We start from the raw sequence: 19040 nt of genomic DNA on the forward strand, positions 1-19040 counted from the left end.
GAAATCTTGGTCTAAAAAAATCTCGATCCCAGAAAATTAAGAAGTCAAATATGTTGATTTTAGAAAATTTCAATCCCAGAAAATTAATCTTGATCTTGGAAAATTTTGATCTCAAAATTTCAGTCTTGAGAAATCTTAATCTAATTTTCAAAAAGTTGTGTTCTCGGAAATCTCCACTTCGATCCAGGAAAAATTTTGGTCTAAAAATTTTAATCTTGATTTCAACAGATTTTAACTTCGATCTCAAAATCCAAGTCACAAAAAATTCAATTTCAGAAAATCTCCGTCTCAGAATATCGCAATTCTGAATTCCCATACTTCGGTTATCAAAAACCAACTCAGAAAATCTTAGCAGGCATCAACAAATTTCAGCCTCAAAATCTCAATCCCGATAGATTTCGTTTTCAGGAAATTTGCGAATTGATCTCAAAAAATCTTGATCTCAAAATTTCAATCTTGTAAAATGTGCATCTCAATCTCAAAAAGTTGTGTGATCAGAAAATAAAATTCTTAATTTTTAAAATCCTAATTCCGAAAAAAAACTCAAATCTATCTGATGATCTTAGTCTCATAATCTTGACGCCCAACTCAGAAAATTCTAATCTAAAAAAAATCTCCGCCTGAAAATTTTGATCTTGATCTTGAAATCTCAATTCCAAGAAATTTCGATACCAGAAAATTTCGATTTTCCTCCAAATCTCAAAAAATACCGAACTGTAAAAAAATCAGCTTCTATTTAAAAAATCTTTATTTTGATTTCAAAAATACGGGTCTCCAGAATGTTGATTTCAGAAAATCTCAATCTGAAATCAATTTATCTTGATCTCAAAAAATCCTGGTTTCAAAAAATCGTATTTTATCAAATCTAGACCTGATCTCAGAAAATCTAAATTTTCATCTCGACAAATTTTTGTCGTATGAATTTGTATGATTATCTCTATCTCAAAATCTCAATCAAATTTTCGACCCTGTTTTGTTTAAATATGTACTCGTACTTTATGTCTTCGGTAAATTGAAACGTATTTTATTTTTTTTTCAAAAGGTATCCTCGATTAAAATATTTTTCTTTGTAGAAAATTGACTTGTTTTGATGACAGAATGTTCCAAGAGGAATATGAACAAAATAAAAATCTCAGAAAAGTAGAAATTGAGAATTGAGATCCTCAGATCCATTCTTAGCCGTTAAGTATGTTATGATTAATGATCAATTCAAAACTTTCTGATCGTCTTTTCAACGACTTTTGTAGACCTTTTAAATTCAAATAATTTTCTTGATGAATCGGGCCTCTACTTTCGTGCATATTTTGCTGCTGTAAGGTTACTGTAGGTATATGTCTTTTAGCGGGTATTTTCCTTTTTGACGTTGATCCCTATACATGTTGATGGTGAATGGATGAAAACCACGTACGTATAGGATGGATTGAAGGATATACAGTACCTATTTTTGTGGTATGCTTTGATGTATAGGTCTAGGCAGCAGTAGCAGCCACCTACTAGTGCTAATATTACTTTATTCGTGTAATTAATTCTCTACCTTTTTACCTGTACGATATTTTCAAAACATGTAATGAGGAGTTTAAAGCGCGTTTTACGGTTAGGATAAACTATCGTATATCGTGTGTTTCATTTTACGTACCTTTTCTGACGAACATACGAGCACCAAAAAAAAGGAATAAAATACTGGCTACATAGGTGGTTAATGGATATACTTTAGTGGGTAATATGAAACTCAGAAAATTTAATTGGTTTTAAATGACAAAATAATTTTCATCTTAGTCGATTATATAAATTTAATCCTTGGCATTTGCGTCAAGAGAATTTTAAAATACCGTTGATCTCATGCAGAATATTAATTTTCAACGGTGTCAAAGAACTCACTTATGATGTCCGATGAGGACACAGACAGATTGTATAAATTACGGGTCGAATGAATGTACTAAAATGAGATCAATTTTAATGGCAACTGGTGCTAAAATTTTAATATGGTTCTACTTTTATACCATCTTCGATACGCTTGTACATATCAAGTAAAATTTAATCTTAAATCCATTAAACAAATTAAAGATGCGTTTGCTTTTACCTAATTGTTGTTTATTTGTTGCAGTCGATGTTACGTTCGTTGTTGATATTTTAATCAACTTTCGCACAACTTACGTGAACAGAAACGACGAAGTGGTATCCCATCCTGGTAAAATAGCATTCCATTATTTACGTGGCTGGTTTCTGATTGATTTGGTGGCCGCGATTCCTTTTGACATCTTCGTTATGGGTAAATCAACGAATAACACGAGCGGCTCCGGCGACGAGGTAAATATATTTCGCGTAATGTTTTTAATTATTACATTATTTACTACGAGTACAATGGTCATTGGTCGTATATGTTTTATACATTAGCTTTAGCTTGATATGTTTTTCATCGGTTTGAAAAATCATCGGTCGTAGTTTGCATTTTATATTCATTCTCAGGGTATACATTTTTCTTTGTACTTGGAATTTCATTATCATCGTAGACGTATCGAACGTATGAAATATGTTATTTACCTAGTTTGTTTCCTCCTGTATAAGTGTATGTGTAATTAATCATTTTATTTATAATGTGTTTTCATCAGGATGCCTTCATATCGTTTGTTTTCAATATGATTTTACGCAAAGGTCTGATAGGTTACTATTATAATATTCATATGTCCTATTGGAATTTAACATACGTTACAAAATTTTGTTCAAAATTATCTGAATTTTTTTTAATTGGGCAAAAATGAAAGATGAACATCGATTATTTTCAAGAAGTAAATTTCATCATTCATCATACCTACATGAATGTAATGTTAACCACCTAGCTTCCCATCTCATAAAAAAATACGTAATCCAACAAAAATATTTGATAACTCTTATTTTGAAAATGGTTTATAACTTTTCTTCAAGAATACAGTGAAGATAGTGGGTACCTACCTACACAATGCTTGGTGTTGTTTGGGATCACAGTTAATGCGAAAATGTATCTTCGTGATTATAATTCTACATTAAGGAAGTTTCGACTACACCGTATATCTCTAGTGACGTGAAAAGCATTTCTAAAATAAACCAAACTCGCTCAAAATTATTATCTCGAATCCGGTATAAATACGTAAGTAGGGAACAAATATCATCAACTGTGTGGTTGATGTATTAGAAATGTTATTCTAAGACCTGTCAAATCATCAACTAAAATATACGCATAAAGCATAGCTAAACAAATGTTTTCTGGCGAATAAATAAAGATTATTCATAATACGAGCTTATTTTATACAAGAGGTATACGATAGGTAGCTCGCGGTATCACATTAGCTTATACATAAGTACGTATATCTCGGTATTTTGGTAGAATTTTCTCCGTTTTCTTTTCCATTTTCAATTCCAGGAAATCTGTGAATGAAAAACAATACTTACGTGTTTTGGATTTTGTTTTGTTTAGCGTCATATGTATTTATGTATGCACCCACCCAAAAGCGTCTGTATAGTTGATCAACGTGTAAACAAATGCGGAAAATTTCCATTTCGTTTCCTCGCATTGTTGATTTTGTGCATGGAAGGTTCTAAATTCCTCAAAAATGTTCGAAACCGTTTCCAATGGATTCAGGTGGCCGGAAACAGTATTTGTACTAAATTCAAGCTTTCTATAGGTCAAGTTTTGTAAAATTTTTCATTTACCTATTGGCATTTTTTATTCAAATTTTATTTTTTTAAATTCACCAAAAATCAAAAAACGTACATAGCACCTGAAATTTTGGAATTTTTTAGCGAATACTTGATATACCCTCATTTTCTAGCCACAATTTGAACCATTTTCCTAATAGTTCAAATTTTCAATCAATTTCTTAAAAAGTTTTAATTTTTTCAACTGAAAGAAAAAAGTACTGAATTGAGGGTGGTAGAACTTCTCGAAGATCACGATCAGAAAGGGTGTTTTTTGTAACTAAATTTAAACCAAATTTCAAAAATACAATTCGAGAAGTTGGCTGTGCATGGTGCACACAGCTTATTTTTTTCCCTATCCCATTCTTATGTAGTGAGAAAAGTTATAAACTGAGAATCAATACGAAAAGTTTCATAAAATATTTCAAAATTTCATTTTAGTCTAATAATTTTGCAACTATTGTGCTAATATTACGTATCTATAGCTGAATTCTAAAAAGCAAACATCACGTTAGGTACAGTACCTAATGTAGCGTAGGTATACCTACCTACATATAACGTTGTAGGTTGGTAGTTGGTATATACCTACCTAATAGACAGAGATACCCTTATAATGAATGTGTATGTTAAATATCAACACATTACTTACTCGATTAGCGGAAAATAACCCTATTTAGTAGTCGATATTTCGTCGATGTTTATCTTTCAACGGTTAATTCTTGGAAACTATAAAATGTAAGCACTACGCAAACCGCAATCAAATGAAATTTTTTTTAACGTACTCGTAAATATTTTTTTTTGCTTTTTACTGGAAATGGAAAAAATCCTTGCTCTATAATCGAGACTCGAAATAAATTTTTTTTTTTACCGATTTCAGGTTAACATGGAAAAAGAGGAGGTCAGTAGTAAGGATTTTACGATTTTTTTTTTTTTAACATAGCATTTAACAGCACTCCGTATATTTCAATTTTTATCGATTTTTCTTCGACACCTTTGCGTTATTTTTTACCTTTTCTGAGACCTTTGTTTTACAAATAATTTTTTGCGGAGCAGAAAATTTCACTATGTAAAACATTGGCTTACAATGACGATTTGGCTAATTTTAATTTCTCAACAGGTAGATGTACTTGTATTTATGCTTATGATTATCTAACACGATAGTTTTATGAAAAACACTGTTTCGTCTCAGATTTTTACTTACTTACCTAATCAATTTTTTAATATTGGCTTTCTTAGTCAAATGTATTGGCAGTAGCGTAGATGTATAGCGTGATTTCTTTTTTCTAAAGAAAAATCATTTTGTATTGTTTTAAAGCTTTCATACGTAGTAGACTTACTACGTTGAGTTGGTAGTTACCTGCTCTATAGATGTTGTGTAATCGATAAAACCATTTTTTTTGTTTTTTTCAAAAGCATAAAAACCGCTATCATTTATCACTAATGTTTGGATAAGTTTCATTCAAAAATAATATTTTGATTCGCCATAAACACTTATCTATGTGCTGCTGCATCATGTATTTTTATTATAATTGTGCATTTTTTAAATTTGTTAATATTATTATTTTAATTTAGCCATACAGGGTGTCGTGGAACGGTTGGACCCTGAGGGCGGGTGACCAAACTGAATTTCGAATGCAGGGTTTTCTGGCAACCTAATCTGCACATTTTTAAATAATTTATTTATAACCATTTGAAATTGAAAGAGCAAAATTATAAGAGTATAATTCAACTTTACTGACTAGAAATTTTATTCTAAGTCATTTTTTTTGGTAGGGTGCTTCCTTGGCCTAGAAACGTCCATTTTTACTGTCAGAATAAATTTAAAAAACAAGACATATGTACCTAATTTTCAAAGAATCGACTAATTTCACTTTCAGCTTGGTCATTCACTCCCCGGACACCCTGTACATTAGCTTCATAAAATAATTACCTACTTGGTAGATAAATAGTTGAGTATTCAGTAGATATAGGTACCTACCTACCTATCTACAAATATGAACGATTTATAAATTGTAAGCAGGTCTACTAACAAGTATTTTAATCATTCTGTTTTCAAGTTCAGGGACAGGCGCGTGCTTCTAATTTATAGATTTATATATTAACTGACTCTTGAGAAAATATTCTTAATTTTTCCATAATTGACTGATGGGCATTAAAAATGCTTACCCATTTAGAAAACAAGCAAAATAGGTATAAATTTGTTCAAAAAAAATGTTCACGTGCTGCAATTTTTTTCAAAAAAAAAAAAAAAATGAGCGTTAAGTCACTGCTAGGCCTTTTTACGTTAAAAGAAATCGATAGTGTGACTATTTGAATGCTAATTAGCAAAATTGAAGACTTCTACGGTGCGATGACTCAATTCAGGGTCGAAAATTACCTCAGTTACAAATGCAAATTGCCACGTGTGAAAACTTAACGAAATTTTTCAAATACCTAATCCTTAAAATAAAATGAACGTAAAATGGTTAAAAATAAATGTGATGCGAGGAAACTAAGCTAGGTTTACTACCTACTTTTTTTCCTTATTTCGTTATCTGTTTAAATGAAGATCGTAAGGGCAACATTGACGATAATGTTTCCAGAAAAGTATACACCTTTGAAAAATAAACAAGTTTCGGTAAAGTTTCAAATTCATTTTGGAGAGTTAAGTAAGCTTGTTATCTTTAAAAATGTTAGCACGTTGAATTATTTATAATAGTTGAAGTTTTATATTATTGCTACGATAGGTACTCTTTAACTCTACTCGCAACAAGATGGTTAAAAATAGTACAATAATTATATATGTATACCTATGTGGCTATACTTTTGAAAAAGTTTGCGATTGGATGATTTTTTAAAAAGCTGCCTACTTTATACGTAATTTGATCATTGATTCGTTAAAATTTAATTTGTATTGTTAGTAGGTAGGTATATATTTACCGAGTTTTCCATTTTGAATTTATCTTGAAAATTACAATGCTTGAAAAGTTGCGGTTTAAATTAATTATTTGATAAATATTGCTCATCGATACGAAATACAACGATGTTTATTGTAAATTAATACAATATCTTCAAAATTTTAGATATTTTAGCTCACTTACTTATCGATGTGGAAAAATAATGATATTCTTTTGGCCAATGTTTTCAAAGGAACGATTTTATTCTGCTTTCAATTTTTTTCATTTTTATCGAAGCAAAGCGTGAAACTAGTAAATGTACAGATCAGCAGATCAAAAATATACGAATTTTTGAAATGAAGCGAAATTTATACTCGTAATGTTGAAAAAATATGAGGTATCACTGTCAATTTTATGATTGCTGATTATTCGCTTAATTCTTATCAGGAGTTGAATATTGGAAAGAATAGTTCTTCTTCATTGAAAATTCACTGTTGAATGATCAATTAACTACGGTGAAAATAATCGATTAGACAGTCAGATATTAAATCGAATACTTATCAGTGAAACAAACAGCCAAATTCTTTTGATAAATTGAAACAGCAATTTACAGAATATTGTAAAATGGCATAAAAATACGACATACATACCTATGATATAAAAATTTAAAATTTCACTTTCAATTTTTTTCTCTCATTTTGCTCTTGAAAAAAGTGAGTCGGTTTCGGTTACTTAATTAGCTTTTAATCATTAACATTCATCAATCACATGCCCATCGAATTTCAATACAGGCCGATAGCAAACGTCATTTTTTACCCCCTGTTACCATTCAAAAAAATCACCAAATTACTGTAATTTTTTTCTATCAGTGGTTTGTTTTGAATTTGAAAAAAAATATGGATCTTGAAAATTTGATATTTGAATGATTTACCCTACCTATTTCATAATTTTGTATAGGTATCAAGTTTTCCGAAAAATTAGTACCAAGGGTGAATTCACAATAGCCTCATATCTATCCTCCCCCTATCTTTTCGGGTCTGTAACCAATCGTTGTTGATTATTTGATTGAGCACATTCTCAGGTGAAGCATTCGTTAATTACCTATAATGAAGTAGAATGATACTTAAATAATAAATTCCTCCAACTTTTTTTTTTCGTATTTCGCCTTATTGTTTACACATATGTATTAATACTTTATTTTGTTTTTTTTCAAACGCTTTAAAAATAAGCCAGATTTTTTTTTGTTGTAAAATCACAAACAATTTTTGTACGTTAGATAGTTTGCTATTGACTATCATAACTCAAGAGTAGAGTTCACATTTTGTTTTGAAATAGGTAGGTAGTTGATAATACTTAGTTATTTAAGGCTTTAATCTTTGGTAAATTTTTTCAGCAATAATAAGAAGTGCATCGATTTCTTTCTTTAAAATTAGAAAAGAAAAGAATTGAGATGCACGTTTCAAGTAAAAATTTTGTTTTCAGACAACAACGTTAATTGGATTATTGAAAACAGCTCGTTTGTTAAGGTTGGTGAGAGTAGCAAGAAAAATAGATCGGTATTCAGAATACGGTGCAGCTGTGTTGCTTCTTTTAATGGCAACATTCGCTTTAATTGCTCATTGGTTGGCTTGCATTTGGTATGTGTTTAGTTGATACTATTCGTTTTTAAAAATAGGTGCCAAATAACTCGCGATGGTTCGACTAGTATTATTGAAATTGATTGGTAGAAAGTACTTTTTAAAAATAAAAATAAAATACCTACCTATTAGATATTCATTTTTGCTGGGGATCAACTTGAGGTGTTTTTGAGAATCTCACTCATGCAGGCGCGGACTGGGTCGAAAGGGGGCCCACCGGGAAATCTCAGATAAACGAGTTTTGATTTTGCCCAAGCGAAGCGAGAGCGAAAATTTTTCGAAAAAAGTGGTTCAAAAAACAGAAAAAGTCCAACTTTGCATGTTTTATCTTAAATTTTCCCTAGCGAGGGCCCATCGTCTACCCCAAGGGCCCATTTTTTTCATTTTTTTGGAGGGGCCCACCGGGAAACTCCCGGTATCCCGCTAGGGCCAGTCCGCGCCTGCACTCATGTGGTTCGTCAGTTTGAAAATGTTGGCAAAATACAAAGTACGAACACCCATTTCAATGATTAGGTCTATTTTATTGAATATTAGTCGAACCTCTTTGGGATAGATATTACTATAGAATCTAGTATTTTATTAATATTGCTGTTAGTTACTTAATAATTTAGGTCGAGTAGAAAAATTATTAGGTATAAGTACCTACCTATTCAGTCATATAAAATTCAAACTTTCATGTTTGACGTAGGTAGTGTCTGTTTAGAACCAAAACGTTTAGGTAGTTTGCATAATAAAGTAATTCATTATTAGACATTTGAAAATTGATCAAGTACCAATGATAAGATTGCCTCGAGAAAGTAAATTAGTAGGTATTTACTACCCATAAAATTGAAATTTGAATACACTAATGATATTATAACACGTAGCAGTTGTTTTTCATTCTGCAGTATTATTTTTTTCTGAATGAATAGAACTGTATAATTACGTCGAGCTTCTGTCGTAATTAAAATCCAAATTATATTGTTTAACCCTTTCAGTCACAGCGGTCACTGTAGTGGACGCCACTTTGAATGCTTCTAGGTAGACTATAAATTAGCGTACAGTGATGACTGACATATCATTGGAAAGAGGAAAGAAAGGAGAAGCAGAATAACGAAGAAAAACGACTCTATTGTCACAATAATGAATTAGTTGACGTGTATGAAAGCATCCAGGTTGGAGAAAACGCCAAAAATGAAATCAGCCAACTTCAAATGTTCATAGCACTTCTATCGGTGACTTTAGGAAGCTGGAAATAATTTTCCCGTATTCTACACGGTTTCCTCTTTCCAGCGATATGCTACATGCCTATGTTTACTTTTGTTATCACTTCAGAGCAAAGTGGAGAAAATATGTCCACCTGAGTGGACGCTGTGACTACAGGATACCCGAAGTGTTACACTCAAAATCTATTTTTGAGGAGTTTTATGTAGTTTTGAGGCGTATATGCTATATCAATTCAAATATTGATGAATTCTAATAGTTATGGTGATATATCAACGTGAAATGTCCCAAAATTATTGTTAAAACCCCCTTACAGATAGTAAAGTGTATGCATTCTGAGATAAAACCTCAGACTCAAAATTATTGAGCAGTGACAAAGATGATATAATTAATGGTCTAGATCACGAGAATGAGAGTGATTATGTGAAATAATCATGGTTCATGAGAAGTGAATGCTTTGTGAACATATGTTCTCAGCAAGTGATTATAATAGAAAAATGTACATGTATAATACAAAAACTCAAGTTCATCTGTGTTCAACTCATGAAAATAATGGTTTTGGTTCATTTTATTTCAAGTGAACATCATTTTTGTTGTTTTAAAACATTAAACGCCGAATAAATCAATAAATCATTTTTCAAAAAAATGAAAAAAGAGCTCTCATAGTCACAGTGTCCACTCCAGTGGACATGCTGTATCTCGGTACATAATTGAGCTAGAGAGTCCGGGAAAAAGCTAAAATGATCAGGATGATGCCCTGAATTCAAATCAATCATGAAAAAATTTTTATATAGCGAATCAAAAATTCATGACTGAAAGGGTTAAAACGTGAAAAAAACGCTACCTTTTATAAAATGTTTGCAACTTTCAGTCGCAAATTCTCTCACTAATTTCATACCCATGGATGGAAACAAAAATAATATATATCTGCGTTGAACGATGAAAATTCATTTTAACTAATTCGCTATCTTTTTTCGACTCTTTGTCGTATAATAAAATTACCTCAAGCGAAATTAGCGAACGTTCAACGAGCCAATTTACACAAGTTGAAAGCGTTCTCGTGAATTTTTATGGAATCAACACTTTATAACGAAATGGAAAAAAAAATCGAAAATGATAATTTAGGCGTTTTTTCCTGCTTTGTGGCGTTAGCTGAAGACGTTTTAGGGTGTATTTTTCATCTCGAAGGTGCCTAGAACGTAAGGAATAAATTATAAAATTTATTACGATGTCGATTGATTGATTAATTCTATCGTTACAGGTACGCTATTGCATTAACCGAAAGGCCGCATTTGGTTAATAAAGTTGGATGGTTGGATATACTTGCCAATGATACGCAGCAGTATTATAATACAAACGATACGGAAGGAAATAACAGTGGACCTACGATAAAAGTAAACATTTCTTTTGTGCTTACACTTCTGATAGGACATATCTACCCGAATTTAAATAACCAGAACTTGAATGACAATTAACAATCAACCTGTAGGTGTGAATAAATAATGCCAAACAACTCCGACATTCGATCAACATTCTGAAATTTCCATTTTGTTGCAATTAAAAAACGAATCGGTATTTTTTTCGTAGGTATCGTAAAATTGGCAGTAAAAAATTCGTAGGTGCTTCTAGTCTTGTTTCCATGGAATTGAATTTCAATCTCTCTTCGGTGTTTGAAAACAGCTGCTAAGCTCGTTCGTTTTCTGAAATTATTTTTTCTACGGGCGAGAATTTCGCAATAAAATGCGCAAGCAATTTTTAACGCTTAGAACATATTTATTTCAAGTAAAAAGTAAAATTTTTCGAAACGTTTACGAATTAATTTAATATACTTTTTTCAATTTCATTCTTCCATGAATGAACTATGAAATAGATTTTGTAATGTATGCTTAGTGATTAATTTACCAAGAATGCATAATGAAATGCTCGCTTAATTTTGCAGTAGAATTTCATGTCTGTCTCCATGGTAAATGCTCGGATTGAGAGTAATGAGTTTTTAATAGCAGTGAAGTTCTTTTTAATGAAAAATATCTTTTGAATCAATGCAATATCTCCGTCGGAGGGAAATTCTCGTCGAGGGTTTCAATTTTAATTAGTCGCAGAGTCGTCTTTTTTTTACAAATATGAGCGTAAGAAGTGGAAATTTTAGAATAATGAAAACTTTGAGTTTTATTATTGCCTGTTTGATGATTTTTTTTATTTTTAATTTTTATTATTTTCAAATTAATATGTCCTGTTGGAAGGTTGGATGGTAATTAATTTTAATTTGACTGGTACCTACGTATTTTATAAAATTAATTTGTAATTTTTTTTTCATTTCAGTCAAAATACATTACAGCGTTGTACTTTACCTTCAGTTGCTTGACGTCAGTTGGATTTGGTAACGTTGCTGCCAATACAGATTCGGAAAAAGTGTTTACAATTTGTGTTATGCTCGTAGGATGTAAGTTGGTGGATCGTTATAATTTTTCGTGCAAGGGAATCTGTTGACACCCGTCTTTCACCCCCTCCCCCTGGATGGATATCAATTCCAGTTATAATTTTAGTGATTTAAGCATAAAATAATGTTGCTTTTGTTTGAATTGATTTTATTTAGCTCTCATGTATGCTAGTATATTTGGTAATGTATCGGCCATCATTCAAAGGCTATATTCAGGCACTGCTAGGTATCATACGCAAATGCTACGAGTACGAGAGTTTATTAGATTTCATCAAATTCCAAATCCTTTGAGACAAAGACTAGAGGAATATTTCCAGGTGAATAATTTTTAGATTTTTCCACGATTTTTCTCATTTTTCTTTAAATGTATAAATATGTATATTCAACATTATCATTAAAATTTTAGCATGCTTGGACGTACACCAACGGTATAGATATGAACAGTGTTCTCAAAGCGTTTCCGGAATGCTTACAAGCTGACATATGTTTACACTTGAATCGAAATTTGCTCAAAAACTGCAGCGCGTTTAATGGAGCTTCTCCGGGTTGCCTTAGGTGAGTAGAATGTAGAAAGTGTTGAAAGTCTACTTTTGATATATCTACTACCTACCACGAGTGTAAGGAAATTGAAGAACTTTCTTACGTGGGGTGAATTTATAATGCTGTTTTTCTTATATTGTAACAGAGCACTCTCTTTGAAATTCAAAACTACTCATGCACCGCCTGGTGATACGCTGGTTCATCGAGGAGATGTATTAATTTCGTTGTATTTTATATCCAGAGGTTCCATTGAAATATTGAAAGACGACGTTGTGATGGCGATATTAGGTAATGATAGATACTTTTCAATGCTCGTAAATAATGAAATTACGCTTCTTTCGTCGATAAGTAAAAGTGCATCAGGTAATTTTTTTTAAAAAAACGTCTTTGAGAGTATGAATAGATAGTAATTTTGAAATTTTTTAAGAAGATAATTTTCAGTTCTGACATTCCAACAGAATATTAATTTTTAATCAACTTTTATTTTTTTTAAATTATCTATGTAGTTACTGGGTTCAAGTTAGCAATTTAACTCATTGAAAATTGTTGGATCTGATCAGATCATGTTTTAAATTTTCATGTCATTTTGAACATGTTTTCTAGGTGTTTGCAAACTTTGACAAATTTTTCTATAATTTCATATTTTTTTTAAAAATGTTTTTCGCAATTTTCCCAGAATTTCTGTAGATTTTGGTGAAATTTTGCTCATTTTTGTTTTTTTTTCAAATGCTTTTCAAGAATTTGTATGCTATTTTAACAAGTTTTAACGACGTTTTATGCAACTTTTATGAATTTTACCAAATTTTCATGTGTAATCTTTTTTTTTTTTTTTTTGGGATCGATTCATAGAAATAAATTTGAAAATGGGAATGTTGACACTGAAAAGCCTCCATTTAGCGCCTTGCTGTTCGAGTTCTTGTTCCATTCTCTGACGTTAATAAAATTGCCTAAACTGTTCGCCGTAAATACGTGTCGTTGATGTGAAACGTTTGCATTTATTTGGCGGATCCGGGATCTTGATGCCCACCGAGATTTTAATCTTATTTTATCAGTTTTCAAATCTCCCCCCCCCCAGGTCCTCAGGATTTACAATAGGACTTTTCAAATTCAAAGAAAAAAAGTTTCTGAATTTTGGAAATCCCTCTTTATTACTTACCTTCTTTTTTTCAAAAATATGATTCGCGATTAATTATTTTGGTTCACATTTTCAAGACAAAAGTCGTAACTTTGTGCCTTTGAAGATAAGAATTCAATCTTTTAATCACCGAGATAGCCGATTACCTGTTTTGATTTTCTTTGTTGTTGTTTTTTCATTATTTATTTTGATTTTGATTACCCCAGCTACCTGTGGCGAAAAGTTTTCTTTTTTGAAAATTTCAATAATTTGCTGTTCTAAAGTTACTTTGTCGGATAAAACTTTTCTCTCATTTATTTTTTTCCAAATAAGTAATAAAATTCTAGTTTGAAAAATTATTTTTTAAATACGTAGGTATCTAATTTTATCTCGATGGATTTTGATATTTTTTGTGTATTTTTAGAACTGATTTTAATATTTTATTTTATTTATAGGTAAAAACGATATTTTCGGTGAAAATCCATGTAAACATCTGACGCTTGGAAAATCGTCGTGTAACGTTCGAGCTTTAACGTATTGTGATCTTCATAAAATTCATCGAGACGATTTACTCGACGTTTTAGAAATGTATCCGGAATTCTATCACTCATTTTCAGAAAATTTAGAAATTACTTTCTATATGAGAGATGTGCGTAAATTTTAAAAAAATGTAACCTACAAGTATCTCTTCTGCGACATGAACCTTAAAATCTTATTACCTAATGACCGTTTTTTTCAGGACGAACAAGCCGGAGTCGATCCTAGGAAACGTAAATTCCTCGCCAGAGTTCGATCACGGTCCAGTTCACACGAAGGAGCTGCAGGAGCCGAAGAAGGCGGAGGGAACATCGATTTAGACATAAGTAATTCGCAGTCTCATAGATTTCAACGTGAAAGGAATAGTTTAGATAGTGGGCCTGATTTTCATCCTCAGCAAGATGAACAAAACACCAATAACGATTCCAATTGGTAATTTGATGATCTCAGTTATGCATGGGTTTTGTGTGATCGAATGTTGTGAAAAATTAATTTTATTTTAATTGAAAAGTATTTCTCAATGTAGCGACAAGTGTAGCGGTTACGGTATTTTAGAATTTAATACAGATAAGGCTGGTCAAGATGTCACTCCGATGAATTTTCAATTCGCAGAAACTAGTCAGTCACGTTCTGCAATAAATTCGATAACAGGTTAGTTTATCTTCCCTCTGTACTAGTACTTACCTAATTAATAAAATCTAACTAAAGTAGAATAGTTGATAATACGGAATGATAGGTTCAATGTGAGAGTCTTCCAAAAAAGTTTAAAAATATTCGTTCGTGTAAACGTCATAATTGCTGATCGATTTTAAGTAAATGCTTTAATTTTAGGCGTGTTTAATCAACTAAAACGAAGTTTAACCGATATACGATCACATACTATAGGCTCAAAATCATCCACTAAAGAAGATGACAGCTTTTCACAAACAGGTAATTAACCTCATCATTTGAAAAATTCGCTATTTCTAAGCTACGTATTGAATCGAATAGTAAAGAATCATCGAAATGCGGAAATAACAAATTCATTCTGCTTCGTACTAGCTTCAGTATCATTGAAAAAATTAAGCAAGTGTTTTTTATTGAAGGTGTGTCGCTTTCGAAATTTTAGCTTTTATAGAGTAAATTTTTATAATTGAAGCGGCTTCGAATCAGTAATAGGAAATCTTTCATCGTAAGAAAATCGCTGCGATTTCGTAGAAATTTATTCTTGAAATGAAATATACGCCAAAATCTAAAAGAGCTTCGAGGCTTATTTTAAAAATTCAATGCATTTGGTAGGATTTTGCGATATTAAATTTTTGAACGGGTATTAAATGGGATTAACGTGGAAAAAAAAGTGTATAAAAAAATCACCAGGAGACCAACAGAGAACATTCTACGATCGACTATATTTTTAACAGATTACCTACTTACATCGAAAATCAATTTTATTTAGGTTGTTTTTTAACGAGATTTATTATCGAAAATTAAAATAACTGAAAGAATTTTCTTTGCTTACTTATAAATGCTTTTATGCTGTTATTGCTAATAATGTATCATGCAGGCTACCCAACAGCAACTGAATTAAGAATTAAGCGCAGTTCCAGTTCGCAGAATTTTAAGTATTATCTTAATTCCCCGCCTGATTTGCTATCAGAAAGTGAACCATTATTGGAAAATCAAATGTTGGGTAAGAATTTGCTTGTATAAATAGTATTGCTTTTTAAGCTATCGATAATGATGAAGGAGAAAATAAACGATTATTCGATAGGTACCATTCTTAGTTGAGCCCCTAGAAACCTATACGTATTTTTAATGTTTTATTTTTTAAATTACAGCTTCTGACTCGAGTGAGCCAACTCCGAGGCATGAGAAACGAGATCCGTCGAGTTCGAGTATTATTAGGCAAAATGTATATCAATCTCAAGCAAATTTGCAGTCGCCAATACATTCGCTGTCGCCGGCAGGCAGCAATGGTAATGTCGTGGCACAACCTAGTACTTCCACTGCTCAATATGTATCTCCTGTATCTCTTAGTCCATTACATTCCAATAATAATTTGTTTCAATCATTTCCTGATGGTAAGAGATGACAATTTAGAAATTCTGTCTGTATAATCTGTCCTATTTTTGTTTATTTTAATGATTTTTTCCTCTTTTTCGAAGGCAAATCACCGGGAAGCGTGACTGTAATAAATGCTGCTAATGCAGGATGCTCATTTTGTGGCGTTTCTAGAACTGATTTAGATTTACATAACAGAATCGACCAAGTTTCTAGGTAAATTGAATGTTGTTTTTTTTTTTGTCAATTTTTATTTTACTTGTGCATATTTTATTTATTTAGTTGTTTTCCTTTTACGTCATTTGGTGATAAAACATTAATTTTCGTGTTCATTTTTAGGCAACTTGAAAATTTGGAACGATCTGTTAGTAATGACGTAAGGCTGATTTTAGCATTGCTCACTCAACAGAATACGCAAATAATACCAGATATTAATTTGGTAGGTACCTAATTACATATAAAATATCTGTATTTATTTAAGGCCCAAAATAATCGATTTTTTTTAAAATTACATTTTTTGTAGCCTCCAAATGAACCTAATTTCAAATTACCTAGATCTCCAATTACAAGGTCTTATAGCAATTCTAGTCATGAAAATCTGAGGAAACCTAAACCGTGCTTCAGGTTTGTTGAAATTCAGTTCAGTATCAAGAACTCCTCTGATTTTTAATGTTACCGATACGATCATTAATATTTAATTTTTTTTTCAGGAGTTCCTCTCAAGATGAATCAAAAAGTTCCACTCGATTACAAGATACTCGAACCAGTGTCGAGTCATCTTCAAGTGTGCCAAAAAGGAGCTTATCTCAACCCGTGAATCTTTCACAGGTATGATCTCTGAACAAAATGAAAACCCAACTGGTTTATTTTATTTTCCTGCTTGTCAAAAAAGTCTCAACATTCGTTTTGTGGATTGAAAGTGTCGCCTATTCTTCTATGTTGAGGAGTAAAATTTTGGAAAATGAATCATGGTTCCAAAAAAGGAAAAACAAAAATTTTTGTTAAAAGTAATTTTGCTGAAGTACAATTTTTTCAACTTTTCAAAGCCTCTTGTTATCAAAACGACAAAAAAATTTTTTTGTAGCTCAACATTTAAAAAAAAATGATTTGACAGCTGCAGTTTCGTAAATTATATTTCCCAGTTATATTCGATTGGACGAATATTAACCCTGTTACATTTTATGGCAATTTTTAATAACATTGATCAACTTCTAAAAATCAAAAATTTCAAAATATTTACAAAATATCATTTTCTACTCTAGTTTCAACTTAGAAGCGGTCAAGATTTCATGAAAAATATTTCATCCACATCTGCCGAAGTCGGGTAAATATTTCTTAACCGTCAGCTGATTTTTGTGTGTTTTTTTTTTTCTTTAAAAATAATCTAATGGGATGTGTGTTTTATAGCGATTTATTTGATAGTGAGAATTGGCCAGCTGAATTACCAGCTGTCAAAAAACGACAACAATTTGCTGAAAAAGCATCGGTTACCAGTGAAGAAACTACAGTCGGTGAATGTGTTCCACTTGCTCCTCTTGCTAGATTAGATTCGCTCCAAGAAATGGTAAAATAACCTTTCCTATTTCATTTCAGCATAGCATAGGATACTAAAAATTGTGCTTATTTTGCCTATATAGGATACGTTCGGAGGTGATAATGCAGAAACGCCAACATCAAGATCGCCATTATAGTTTCACGTTCGTTTAAATTTGTTCAATAATTTATAGTGGAATAATTTTTTGTAATTTTTTCGATTTCATTCGCGCACTATTTTGGCATTTTTATATGTATGTATTTTGTTTTGTTTTGTTTTTTAAATTATGAATTTTATACTTACCTAGCGTAATTTTAAAATTGATACTGTTACAATTTTACACATTTTTTTAATCCCGATTTTTCGCATGAATGCGCTTATTTCGTAGTTATCTAAGGTAATACGAATATAACCGAATTGTTGCTCCATGTCTGGTTTATTCTAGATTAATGTGGATCAGATGTGAAAAAAAAGGTGAAAATTTTTGCATCTACACTTTTGTTTTGTCCTTCGTCAAATATTAGAACGGAGTGTACTTGTTATTTTTGACCATCGGAATCCTGCTAAGCTCGTTACCTTTCTATAAATTGTAATTGTTAAAATAACCCGTTGTCAACTTCGTGAGAATAGTTACCAGGGTTTGTGATTTTAGGAAAATAAATGATATTTTTTTAAAAAAGTAACATCTACTACCTACTTAGAAATTTGAAATTCAAAAACAAGGAAAGAAATTTTAAAAATTTTAAAAAGTGCGAAGAACAGTGAAAAAACGATGTGATTATACACCACATATTTTTTTTTTCAATTCAACGAAGCAATTTATAAATTCTTCCTGTACCTCACTATAAATTTTAAGTTATTCCAAAGCAGTAATTTCGCAATAAAATACCTACTTGTAATGTCTACCATGCCTAAAATACTTATCGATTGAAATATTAATTACCTATTGAGAAATTTGGGAGTTACGCAATATCACGATCTCGACTGCCATTTTTTGCTATAACCTTCCTACCTATTTATTTTTTTTTTAATGCTACAAATCGATAAACTTACATAATAACCATCAGAGGGGTTTCAAAATCTGTTACCTACGCAATGTTTGCTTCATTTCAAGAAATTCGCTCGTTGACAAGAATTTTTTTTTCAAAATTATGCAAACTCTGGTTATTTTATGTACCTATCCAGTACATGAATTGTTAGTGTTTATGGTAAAAATGTACATATGTATCCTTCTGAAGTTTTTACCTGGCTATTATAGTGATGTTTTCTAGTCATTGCCAATTTTATTTATTATATATGTTAGCTGTTTTTTTGATTTTTAAACAAAGTATGAAATCCAAGACGTTTTAATAATTGTTTTATACTTCATTTTTATTTATTCATTTTAAAGCAATAAATTTCACATACTTAGAGCGTTTTATTTCATCTCAACTCTGAAATTGTGACTTGA

General features: G+C 31.2%; 1 protein-coding gene across 9 annotated transcripts in view; it reads left to right on the forward strand.

Moving 5' to 3' along the window:
- sei (seizure) overlaps window positions 1–19000 on the forward strand; it is a 182205-nt gene extending 163205 nt beyond the window's left edge. For 5 of the 9 annotated variants that reach the window (XM_065350429.1, XM_065350422.1, XM_065350427.1 and 2 more), the window contains 21 exons: window positions 2105–2307; window positions 4550–4570; window positions 8031–8185; window positions 10650–10782; window positions 11708–11828; window positions 11982–12142; window positions 12232–12380; window positions 12511–12653; window positions 13935–14128; window positions 14219–14448; window positions 14528–14667; window positions 14848–14946; window positions 15560–15685; window positions 15834–16076; window positions 16161–16272; window positions 16396–16495; window positions 16580–16680; window positions 16767–16884; window positions 17319–17380; window positions 17464–17620; window positions 17694–19000. In XM_065350429.1, coding sequence (XP_065206501.1) covers window positions 2105–2307; window positions 4550–4570; window positions 8031–8185; window positions 10650–10782; window positions 11708–11828; window positions 11982–12142; window positions 12232–12380; window positions 12511–12653; window positions 13935–14128; window positions 14219–14448; window positions 14528–14667; window positions 14848–14946; window positions 15560–15685; window positions 15834–16076; window positions 16161–16272; window positions 16396–16495; window positions 16580–16680; window positions 16767–16884; window positions 17319–17380; window positions 17464–17620; window positions 17694–17747 — 2822 coding nt within the window. In that variant the 3' untranslated portion in view covers window positions 17748–19000. The remainder of the gene's footprint in view (window positions 1–2104; window positions 2308–4549; window positions 4571–8030; window positions 8186–10649; window positions 10783–11707; window positions 11829–11981; window positions 12143–12231; window positions 12381–12510; window positions 12654–13934; window positions 14129–14218; window positions 14449–14527; window positions 14668–14847; window positions 14947–15559; window positions 15686–15833; window positions 16077–16160; window positions 16273–16395; window positions 16496–16579; window positions 16681–16766; window positions 16885–17318; window positions 17381–17463; window positions 17621–17693) is intronic. The other 4 variants (XM_065350423.1, XM_065350428.1, XM_065350425.1 and 1 more) reach the window with 4 other exon arrangements.
- Window positions 19001–19040: the final 40 nt, after the last annotated feature.

The sequence above is a fragment of the Planococcus citri genome, chromosome 2 (assembly GCF_950023065.1).
Source record: "Planococcus citri chromosome 2, ihPlaCitr1.1, whole genome shotgun sequence".
NCBI classification, from domain to species: Eukaryota; Metazoa; Arthropoda; class Insecta; order Hemiptera; family Pseudococcidae; genus Planococcus; species Planococcus citri.